At 42.1% G+C, this 12,575-nt stretch overlaps 1 protein-coding gene across 3 annotated transcripts in view; it reads left to right on the top strand.

Annotated features, from left to right (window-relative positions):
- SLC16A3 (solute carrier family 16 member 3) overlaps positions 1–12,575 on the top strand; it is a 133,719-nt gene that overhangs the window by 65,898 nt on the left and 55,246 nt on the right. For all 3 annotated transcript variants that reach the window (XM_033961476.1, XM_033961477.1, XM_033961478.1), the window contains exon 2: positions 5,380–5,623. In XM_033961476.1, coding sequence (XP_033817367.1) covers positions 5,401–5,623 — 223 coding nt within the window. In that variant the 5' untranslated portion in view covers positions 5,380–5,400. The remainder of the gene's footprint in view (positions 1–5,379; positions 5,624–12,575) is intronic.

Below are 12,575 nucleotides of genomic sequence, written 5' to 3'. Positions count from 1 at the left end.
GAAAGATGATATCTTCAGTCTTACAGGGCCCTCGGTAACCAGAGGACACTCGCTGAAAATCAGGGGAGGGAAATTTCGGGGTGATGCTAGGAAGTACTTCTTCACCGAAAGGGTGGTCGATCATTGGAACGAGCTGCCTCAGCGGGTGATTGAGGCCAGCAGCGTGTTAGATTTCAAGAGAAAATGGGATATTCATGTGGGATCTCTAGGAGAGTAAGAATCAGGGAGTGAATCATTGGTATGGGCAGACTCGATGGGCTATGGCCCTTTTCTGCCGTCAATTTCTATGTTTCTATGTTTCTAAACTGTTCAAAGTTGTTAAAATGCATGCGGACTGTGCAAAACCTTAGGAAGACCTTAGGAAATTGGAAGATCGGACATCCAGATGGCAGATGACATTTAATGTGGACAAATGCAAAGTGATGCACATTGGGAAGAATAATCCAAATCATAGTTACCGGGACTCTATTCAATTGGAACAATTTTTACAACTGCATGAAACTTGTAAGGCCGCCATCTGAATTAATAATATTTTGGAGTTTAGAATTGTGATGCACCATAAATATTTGAAAGAGCTAAAAGTGGAAATAGCGGAGTTACTACAGCGGGTTTGTAATCTATCCCTGAAAACGGGTGATCCCGGAGTATTGGAAGATAGCAAATGTTACACCCATCTTTAAAAAAGGTTCAAGAGGTGACCCAGGGAACTACAGACCAGTAAGTCTGACATCAGTTCCGGGGAAGATGGTGGAAGCTCTGATAAAGGACAGCATCGATGAGCATCTAGAAAGGAATAAACTGATGAAAACAAGCCAACATGGCTTCTGCAAGGGAAGATCGTGCCTAACGAACTTATTGCACTTCTTCGAAGGAGTAAACAAGCAAATGGACGAAGGGGCCCCCATAGACATTGTATACAGTAAAACCTTGGTTTGAGAGCATAATTCGTTCCAGAAGCATGCTTGTAATCCAAAACACTTGTATATCAAAGTGAATTTCCCCATAAGAAATAATGGAAACTCAGACGATTCGTTCCACAACCCAAAAACTTTAATACAAAATATTATACATACTTGTATTGCAAGTCACTTCACTCCTGCAGCGTCAGAGAGAGAGAAGAACCATCAGTTCAGTTGTGATGATGTGACGCGTATATACTGTATATACTCGTATCGCAAGACCTCGCTCATTTAGAACAGTCACTACACTCCCGCAGCATCAGAGAGAGAAGAACCATGGGCTCAGTTGTGATGATGTGACGCGTGTATACTGTATGTACTCGTATCGCAAGACCTCGCTCATTTAGAACAGTCACTACAATCCCGCATCGTCAGAGAGAGAAGAACCATCGGCTCAGTTGTGATGTGTGTATACTGTATGTACTCGTATTGCAAGACTTTGCTCGTTTAGAACAGTCACTACAATCCCGCAGCGTCAAGGAGAGAAGAACCATCGGCTCAGTTGTGATGTGTGTATACTGTATGTACTCGTATTGCAAGACTTTGCTCATTTAGAACAGTCACTACAATCCCGCAGCGTCAAAGAGAGAAGAACCATTTGCTCAGTTGTGATGCGTGTATACTGTATGTACTTGAATTGCAAAACTTTGCTTGTATATCAAGTTAAAATTGAATAAAATGTTTTGCTTGTCTTGTAAAACACTTGCAAACCAAGTTACTTGCAATCCAAGGTTTTACTGTACTTGGATTTTTAAAAAGCCTTCGACAAGGTACCCCATGAACGCCTGCTTAGGAAACTAAAGAACCATGGGGTGGAAGGGATGTACATAGATGGATCAAAAATTGGTTGAAGGGTAGGAAGCAAAGGGCCACTACTCAGACTGGAGAGGAGTCACGAGTGGTGTCCCGCAGGGGTCGGTACTCAGACTGCTGCTGTTCAATATTTTCATAAATGACATAGAAACAGGGCTGAAGTGCGAAGTTATAAAATTTGCAGATGACACAAAACTTTAGTGAGGTTAGGAATAAAGAGGACTGTGAAGATTTACAAAGGGACCTGAACAAACTGGGAGAGTGGGCGAATAAATGGCAAATGAAGTTTAATGTAGAGAAATGTAAAGTCTTGCATGTAGGACATAGAAACCCGATGTACAGCTACAAGATGGGGGGGCTGGTAATGGGTGAAAGTAGCCTTGAGAAAGACATAGGGGTACTGGTGGACAAAACAAAGAAGCCATCAGCACAGTGCGCAGCAGCCTCAAAGAAGACAAACAGAATGCTAGGTATAATTAAGAAAGGCATTACAACCAGAAAGGCAGAAGTTATCCTGCCACTATATCGGGCAATGGTACGCCCGCATCTGGAGTACTGTGTCCAATTTTGGTCGCCATACCTTAAGAAGGATATGGTGATACTCGAGAGGGTTCAGAGGAGAGCGATGTGACTGATAAAGGGTATGGAAAACCTATCGTATGCCAAAAGATTGGAGAAACTGGGCCTCTTTTCCTGGAGAAGCGGAAGCTTAGAGGGGACATGATAGAGACTTACAAGATCATGAAGGGCATGGAGAAAGTGGAGAGGAACAGATTTTTCAAACTTTTGAAAACTACAAGAATGAGAGGGCATTCAGATAAGTTAAGAGTGGACAGATTCAGAACCAATGCTAGGAAGTTCTTCATCCAGAGAGTGGTGGATATCTGGAATGCGCTTTCAGAGGGTGTGATACATCAGAATACGCTACTGGGTTTCAAGAAGGGATTGGATGATTTCCTGAAGGATAAGGGGATTGAAGGGTTTAGATAGAGGATTGGATGAATTCCTGAAGGAAAAGGGGATTGAAGGGTACTGATAGAGGATTGCTATGCAGGTCCTGGACCTAATGGGCTGCCGCGTGAGCGGACTGCTAGGGGGGATGGACCTCTGGTCTGACCCAGCAGAGGCACTGTTTATGTTCTTAAGTTCTTATTATGTTTGAATGTATTGACTAGTTAATATCAGGTTATATTCTCCCATTAAGCGGACTAGTGGAGATAGTGAATAATACTTGAAATATGTTATTTTTCTGTAACTTATCCTTTCCTTATTATTATCTGTAAAAATGATAATGATGAAAACTTGATAAATAAATAAAAAAAAAGAAAGAAAAAGAGCTGGGTGTCATTGTAGACAATACGCTGAAACCTTCCGCCCAGTGTACAGTGGCAGCCCAAAAAGCAACAAGATGGTAGGAAATATTTTTTTTAAAAAAAGGATGGTAAACAGGACTATGGTGGACACCTGGAATGCGCTTGGAGTTCAAGAAAGGGTTGGACAATTTTCTGAAGGAAAAGGGGATAGAAGGGTATAGATAGAGGGCTACTATACAGGTCCTGGACCTGATAGGCCGTCGCGTGAGCGGACTGCTGGGCATGATGGACCACAGATCTGGCCCTGCAGAGGCACGGCTTATGTGCTTATGTACCTCACCTTGAGTATTGCGTTCAGTTCTGGTCTCCTTATCTCAAGAAAGATATAGTGGAACTAGAAAAGGTTCAAAGAAGAGTGACCAAGATGATAAAGGGAATGGAATTCCTCTCGTATAAAGAAAGACTAAAGAGGTTATGCCTCTTCAGCTTGGAAAAGAAATGGCTAAGGGGAGATATGATAGAAGTTTCAAGTTTATAAGGTATTTATATACTGCCTATCAAGGTTTATCTAAGCAGTTTTACAATCAGGTACTCAAGCATTTCCCCTATCTATCCTGATGGGCTCACAATCTATCTAACATACCTGGGGCTATGGAGGACTGAGTGACTTGCCCAGGGTCACAAGGACAAGCACGGGGTTTGAACCCACAACCCCAGGGTGCTGAGGCTGTAGATCCAACCACTGCACCACAAAATCCTGAGTGATGTAGAACAGGTACAAGTGTATCGATTTTTTATTGCATCACAATTTATAAAGACTAGGGGACTCTCAATGAAGTTAGAGTAATACTTTTAAAACCAATAGGAGGAAATATTTTTTCACTCAGAGAATAATTAAGCTCTAGAATGCGTTGCAAGAGAATGTGGTTAGAGTGATTAATGTAGCTGGTTTTAAAAAAGGTTTGGACAAGTTCCTGGAGGAAAAGTCCAAAACTGCTGTTGAGACAGACATAGGAGAAGCTACTTCTTGCCCTGAATTGGTGGCATGGAATGCTGCTATTGTTTGGGTTTTTGACTTGGATTGTCCTCTGTGAAGATGGGCCCTCTCTTCCTAACCCCCCAGTCCATGCAGCATCTGTTCTCTCCAACCCCCTCCCTGTCTTTGCAACATCTGTCCTCCCAGTCTTCCCAACCCCCTACCCCCAGCCTGTGACATGTAGCATATGTTCTTCTCTCCCCACCTCCCTTGGGACCCTGCATTACAACCTCTCTCTTCAATACCCCCACCTACCTCCTCCCTGGTCACTGTTAAATGTGTGGGCAGCCGTTGCGCACCATCAACGAGATGAGCCTTCTGCCACTAGGCTGTCCCAGAACACTTCTTTCTGCAGCATCCTGCCTACATGGGAACAGGAAGTTGCTGGAGAATGAAGACTTCTTGGGCAGGCTCATCTCGTTGATGCTGCGTGGTGGCTGCCTAAAGATTTAACAGTAACTGGGGAGGAGGTGGGTGTGGGAGTCAGAAACTGAAGAGAGAAGTTGTAATGCAGAGTCCCAGTAGCAGGAAAGAAGAACATACTGCATGCTACATGACAAAGATTTAAAATTACAGCAGCCAGAAGAGGAGGTAGGGGTGCAGAGCCACTGCCAATTTTTGGGGAGGCCATTGACCCTGTGGTTCCCCCCACCCCCACCCCTATGACTGAGGGTGCTAAGCACAGTACAAACTACCCCTTCCTGGACATAGTGAAGGATTTTTCTCAGTGTTCAGTGGCACCCTCTGAACTACTCCTATGACCATATTGATTTGATCATCCATTGTCAAATGTTGATCAATTTTCACCCTCAAGCATCACAGGAATATCTCTAAACTTAGGTTATATATCTGAATATTTTTGGACTTTGAAGCTCCAAACCATGAGATTTTAATATTCCCAGGGTTCATTTTTAGCCTATTTTTCTTCATGCAAGTGTGACTATGACCAAAGCAGTCTTCCCTTGTTTGATACACTTGTTCTAAAGCCCCTGGAATGCCTCCATGTAACCTGCCTGAAGGAGTGCACATTGTGGAAAGGGGTACCTTGCAAGAGGGGGACAGTTTTCACAAGTTAGTTTATTGGAATAAGTTGTTATTTTGCCTTGGGAAGTAATTTTGAAAAGTGTTCTCTATATGTTGAGTTTAGCTGGTAATTTCTAGGAGACCTCTACTAAAACTTGCAGTTAATGTACTGGTTTCGACCTTGAATTGTTTTTTTAACATATCCTAATTCATTCTCTCTACATTTGTTTCTCAGAAAACAGACAGCATTTGCAACATGGGAGGTGTAGCGATTGACGATGGCCCATCAGATGTCAAAGCCCCTGATGGTGGATGGGGCTGGGCTGTTCTCTTTGGTTGTTTTGTCATCACTGGCTTCTCCTATGCATTCCCCAAAGCAGTTAGTGTTTTCTTTAAAGAGTTAAAGCATGAATTTCATATTGGATACAGTGACACAGCATGGATTTCCTCCATCTTATTGGCAATGCTTTATGGAACAGGTGAGTTGATTATTTAGAACATAATTTAACAAGCACTGCATGTTATTTTGAGATGCATTCATCATTGCTGAAGCACTGAAATATAGGAGGTTAAATTTACTACAGCAAGTCTTTCACGATTTCAAATTTGAATTTAATAATAATAATAATAATAATAACTTTATTTTTCTATACCACCATAGTCAGACGACTTCTAGGCGGTTCACATCAAAAGAAGGCTGGACATTCAGCGAATTACAAATGCATGAGGGGGAATGTTACAGAAGAAAAAGGTAGTAAGGGAAGAAAAGTAAGAGGGGTTGTAAGGGGAGGGAAGTGAGAGGGGTTGCCTGAGAGATTGCTTCGGGTTTGTAGGGGGAAAAGCATGGTGAGCGAAGGTCGGTCTGTTTAGGTGATGAATTTGTCAAACAGAGTGGATTTGATTGATTTTCGGAATGCATTGTAGGTCTGTCTGGTTTTATTTATGTAGTTTCCCAGCTAGGATTGTTGTTTTTTAGCTTGGAACATGAAGGTTCTGTCAAGGAAGGATTTGTATTTGCAGCCAGTGATTTTAGGATAGGCGAAGATGTTTTTGTTTCTGGTTGTTCATGTGGGGTTGTGTAAATTTGGCGAATCTTTGCATAAAAGTGGTTAATAAATCACAACAAATAAATAAGAAAGTAAGAAAAATATTTTGTAAAGTAGTACAGTAAAGATAATAGATAAGACATGTATTTTCTGGATATAAATGAGCAATTACAGCAAGACATGAAGGGCCATTTTCAATAGGATGCCTAAGTGCGACTTTGGACGTTTCCCACAAATGTCCAAAGTCAGAGGCAGAGAAATTGCCATTTTTGAATGGCCAGGAAAGCAAATAGAATGCTGGGAATTATTTTTTTAAAAAGGATGGATAACAAGACTAAGGATGTTATAATGTCCCCTCTAAGCCTCTATCATGTCCCCTCTAAGCCTCCCCTTCTCCAGGTGAAAGAGCCCCAGTTTCTCTAATCTTTCATCATATGAAAGGGTTTCCAAACCTTTTATCAGTCACGTCGCTCTCCTCTGAACCCTCTCGAGTATCGCCATATCCTTCTTAAGGTACGGCGACCAATATTGGACGCAGTTCTCCAGATGCGGACGCATCATCGCCCAATACAACGGCAGTATTACATCGTTCGTTCTGGTTGTAATACCTTTCTTGATAATACCTACCATTCTGTTTGCCTTCTTTGAGGCCACTGCGCACTGTGCTGACGACTTCATCGTTTTATCTACCAGTATCCCTAAGTCCTTCTCTAGGCTACTTTCACCCATTACCAGCCCTCCCATTGTATAGCTGTACATCGAGTTTCTGTTTCCTACATGCAAGACTTTACATTTCTCTATATTAAAGTTTATCTGCCATTTATTCGCCCACTCACCCAGTTTGTTCAGGTCCTTTTATAAATCTTCACAGTCCTCTTTAGTTCTCACCCCACTAAAAAGTTTTGTCATTTACGAATTTTGTAACCTCGCACTTCATCCCTGTTTCTAGGTCATTAATAAAAACATTGAACTGTAGCGGTCCGAGTACCGACCCCTGCAGAACACCACTCATGACCCTTCTCCAGTCCGAGTAGTGGCCCTTCACTCCTACCCTTTGCTCCCTACCCGCCAACCAATTTTTGATCCATATATGTATATCTCCTTCCACCCCATGGTTCTTCATTTTCCGTAGTAGACGTTCATGGGGTACCTTGTCGAAGGCTTTTTGGAAATCCAAGTATACGGTGTCTATGGGGGCCCCTTCATCCATTTGTTTATTAATTCATTCAAAGAAGTACAGTAAGTTCGTTAGGCACGATTTTCCCTTGCAGAAGCCATGTTGGCTTGTTTTCATCAGTTTATTTCTTTCTAGATGCTCTTTGATGCTGTCTTTTATCAGTGCTTCCGCCATCTTCCCCGGGACCAAAGTCAGACTTAACGGTCTGTAGTTCCCCGGGTCACCTCTCGACCCTTTTTTAAAGATGGGTGTAACATTTGCTATCTTCCAATCCTCCGGGATCACCCCTGTTTTCAAGGATAGATTACAAATCTGCTGTAGTATTTCCGCTATTTCTTCTTTTGGTTCTTTCAATACCCTAGGGTGGATTCTGTTCGGGCCCGGAGATTTGTCAGTTTTTAATCTATCTATCTGCTTGAGTACATCTTCGAGGCTTACCTCCATGGATGTTAATTTTTCTGCTTGATCTCCTTTGAAGATTTTCAGGTTCCGGCACGTTGGATGTATCCTCTCTTGTAAATACTGACGAACACAACATGTTTAGTCTAGCCGCACTTCTTTTTCCTCCTTCACCACTCCCTTTCTATTTCCTTCATTCAGCGGTCCCACTTCCTCCCTTGCCGGCTGCTTCCCTTTAACATATCTGAAGAACGGTTTGAAATTTCATGCTTCCCTGGCTAGCCTCTCTTCGTATTCTCTTTTTGCTCTTCTAACCATTCGGTGACATTCTTTATGATGCTTCCTGTGCTCTTTCCAGTTCTCCCCGGTTTTGTCCTTTTTCTACATCCGGAATGATTTTTTCTTATTTCCTATCACTTTCTTCACTTCTTTAGTTATCCACGCCGGGTCTTTTGTTCGGTTCTTTTTGCATCCTTTCTAAATCTGGGGATATACAGATTTTGCGCTACACTCACCATGTCCTTAAATAAGGACCAGGCCTGTTCCACACTCTGCGATTTTTTCGAGCTATTCCTAAGTTTCTTTCTTACCATTACTCTCATCTCTTCGTAGTTTCCTTTCTTGAAGTTAAAAGTTGTCACTGTGGTTCTCTTCCCCTTTGATATTCCTAGTTAGACTTTGAACTGGATCATATTGTGATCGCTGTTTCCTAACGGTCCCACTACTTCCATTTCCTTTGCAGGTCCTCTTAGCCCATTGAGGATTAGGTCCAGAGTGGCATTTCCTTTCGTTGGTTTTCTGACAAGCTGCTCCATGAATCAGTCCTGTATAGCCTCCAGGAATCTGGTTTCCCTAGTGGATAGTTGAAGTCTCCCATAACAATGGTGTTACCATTTTTGCATCCCCGCCTCATTTCGGCTTCCATTTCTTCATCATTTAGTTTGGTTTGCCCAGGTGGACGATAGTACAGGCCCATCTTTATCTTGGCCCATTTCGTCCTGGTATTTTAACCCATAGTGATTCCAATTTGTTGGTCGTCGCCGCTGTGTCCACTATGGTCGAGTGTATGTTATCCTTTATGTATAGGGCTATTCCTCCTCCTTTCTGATCTGACCTGTCTTTGCGATAGAGTTTGTACCCCGGTAGTGCTGTGTCCCATTTGTTTTCTTCATTCCACCATGTTTCAGAGACCCCAATGATGTCTAGGTTCTCTTTTTTGGCCATGACTTCTAATTCTCCCATTTTGTTCCTTAGGCACCTTGCATTAGTATACATGCAATTTAGGTCCTGGTATTTTCTTGTCTTCATTTTCTTTTCCTGTGCTACATTCTTCTTATCCTCTTCTTGTCCTATCAATTCTTGTTTTTTGCCCATTTTGTCTTCCCCCCTGTGCTATGTTCTTCTTATCATCCTCATGTTCCGTCAACTTTTGTTGTTTGCCCGTTATGTCTTCCCAGCATTTTTCCCACTCAGTATCTTCTCGGGATACCTTATTCCAAATCATCGACACCCGGTCGACTGTCGGCTTTCCCCTTCTTCTTAGTTTAAAGCCTGCTCTATTCCTCTCCTGACTCCCTCCTCACTCTAACCACTACATTTATGGTGAAAAGTGTGAGTCTACCAAAATCCTACTATACTACCATATAAGTGCTACTTGCATCCTTAAGTGCTATTGGGGGACTCCATGATTTTGGGTGATAGTAGAAGATATTGAATTGTCAAAGTTTACTCGATAGTTACGATCCTGGAAATATGAGGAGAACCAGTCTGACCCAGTATGGCTATTCTTATGTTCTGATTAGAGAATGATGCGGGGGGAAAAAATTATCCTCGTCCCCGCAACCACCGTCCCTGTCACTGCCCCACCCCATCCCCGCGACTACTGTCTCCGCAGAATCCATACAAGCCTCAGTACTGCAATATTTAGCTTATTCCTTCCTTATAAATCAAAGTTCTGGCTGCTGAACTAGAGAAAGAGATGTTCAGCTGGCAGGGCTTTGTTTATAAATTTTTATCAACACAACTAATATACTACTTTATATTAAAGCAAAAAAAAAAAAAAAAGAAAGAAAAGAAATAGAATTTTTTTCTACCTTTGTTGTCTGGTTTCTGCTTTCCTCATCTTCTCCTCATTCAATTCCTTACATCAACTGTCTGCATCTTCCATTTGCTCTGTTACTGTGCCTCTCCCTTCCATCTCTCCCTTCACCCCCCCTAATTGGTCTGGCACCCATCTTCTTCCCTCCGCTCTCCCCATAATCTGGCATCTCTGTCTTCTTCCCTTCCAGCGTCTTCTTCCCACTCTCTGTTCCCCATTTTCCTTCAGCATCTTCTCCCCACTCTCTGTTCCCCATTTCCCTTCAGCATCTGTTCCTTTCCACCATCAACCTTCCCTCTCGTCACCCCCCTTCAGCGTCTGTTCCTTTCCTTTCCACCGCCCTTCAGCACCCTTCACGCGGTCCGAGCATCTCCCTCCTTCTTACCTTCTGGCGCGTTTTACTTTACAGTGTTCAAGCCACCGGAGCCTGCTTGAAGTTGCGTGCGTCTGCAGGCGGAAGCTTCTCCTCTGACACAACTGGAAGTTGCATCGGAGGAGAAGCTTCCACCCGCAGACAAATGTGATTTCAGGCAGGCTCCAGCGGCTTGAACACTGTAAAACATGCCAGAAAGTAAGAGAGAGGGAGAAAGATGTGGCTGGTAGGTAGGAAGGAGGTAGGGGCCACGCGCGTTCCATCCCTTAAATGCGGAGAAAAAGCCATTCACCGCTCCATGCAGTGAGCACTTTTTCCCCCCACCGTTTTGGCGGGTTACTTGCGGCTAGCTGCGGGTAACAGCCACCGTATCATTCTCTAGTCCTGATGTCTCAGTCTGGACAGCTGAATTCCCATCTCAGTTCTCATCATCAGGCTCACTTTTACTCTTGTTTTACACATTCAAAACACCCAATAAATTGTTAAGGCAAGACTGGCCTGTAATAAACCACTTTTGACTCATTCTCATTAAACTATTAGGGGCATTTTCAAAACACAAAAATTGGCACTTGAACATTTTTCTCTGTAAAACGTCTAATTGCCGATAACTGAAACAAAGATCTTAAGATGTTTTGCAGGGCATCCACCCTTCAAAACATCCAACCCACCGTTGCTTTTCAATATCTTAGCCCCATTACTAACACTGAATAGGATTCATGGTATTCACCTATGCTGATGACATCCAACTGCTTCACCCTCTCAATCCACAAGTCACCTATGAAATTCAAGAAATAAACACTAAGCTGACAAAAATCAGCACCTGGCTTCATGAAAACATACTAGTATTGATCACTAAAACCAAAGGCATACTTTTCCCAACCTCAGAAAAGGAAGATTTTACTCTACCGATCAGCATAGTTAGCATACTGATTCAAATGGATTAAAAAAATTAAACTTTTGGGGCTAATCCTGGACAAAAATTTAACCTTTCACGAACAGATCAGCTTAGTTGTTCAGAAATGCTTCTTCAAACTAAAACTCATGCGCTCAATCATATCGCTTTTGGGCCCCCCATCTGTAAACATACTCATTCACTCCTTAGTAATATCACTTAGACTGTAGACTGTAACTCACTCTATCAAGGCATAAAGCAAAAAGACATTCAACAACTTCAAATTCTGCAAAATACAGTAGTCAAACTTAATAACAAAGCTGAGAAATTTGATCACATTACCCCCCTCCTTCGTGATGTCCATTGGCTGAAGTCATTTAAGTCTCACTTGAAGGCTTATTATTTCTAAATGGCATTTGAACCTAGTTCGTCACTTCGCAACTTTTGCCATGACTTGAGACTACAGAGTCTTTATCTCTGCAATATTTTCCCCTAATTCTGACTAGGTAGTTAATTTCCTTGTAACTTTTTCATATTACTAGTGATCAGGTAGTCACTATCTTACGCTTATCTTTACTTTACTTTTCTTTTTCATATTCTTTCTGTATCCTACCCTCTTATTCCTGTCCTGCTTGTATCTTTTCCTTAAGATATTGTAAACCTTTCCTACTCTTTTGTCCTTTTGTGTCTAGTTTGGTTAATTTGTTCGTGTACTTTCCCCCTTGTTATATTTTTATTTTAAATATTGCCCACTGTTTTTATTTACTGTACACCGCTTTGATTGCCCATTGTTTTTATTAATTGTATATCGTTTTGATTTGACTTTTTATTAATAATGGCAGTATATCAAATAAAATATCTGTAAATAACTGTATAACACATCACATCACCTTTAAAATACTTCTCCTCACATACAAAACTAAACAAACTCACAATCCAGCATTTATTGATAAACATTTGGTTCCTTATTCTTCCTCCAGAACACTAAGATCCAATAATCAGAACTTATTGGCAATCCCCTCTGACTGTGAACTATTCTGTGATACCACCCAAAAGGCCAATTTATCGGTTACCGCACCCTTGCTTTGGAACACTCTACCACTAGACATTAAGCTAGAACCTTCTCTTGAAAATTTTGCTTCAAAGTTAAAACTTTTCTCTTCAGGGATGCGTATGGAATTTGAGACCTCACTTCTTTAAAAAGAACTATAAACGTTTCCTAAGAAGCGACCCCCCTCCCTTTTGTGACTTTCCACTCCCTCCTCATTACTTTATTTTATTTAGAAACATAGAAATACGACGGCAGATAAAGGCCAAATGGCCCATCTAGTCTGCCCATCCGCAGTAACCATTATCTCTTTCTCTTTCCGAGAGATCCCATGTGCCTATCCCAGGCCCTCTTGAATTCAGACACAGTCTCTATCTCCACCACCTCTTCTGGGAGAC

Source organism: Geotrypetes seraphini, chromosome 10 (assembly GCF_902459505.1).
Source record: "Geotrypetes seraphini chromosome 10, aGeoSer1.1, whole genome shotgun sequence".
Taxonomy (NCBI): domain Eukaryota; kingdom Metazoa; phylum Chordata; class Amphibia; order Gymnophiona; family Dermophiidae; genus Geotrypetes; species Geotrypetes seraphini.
This window is presented reverse-complemented; position numbering and strand designations above follow the sequence as displayed.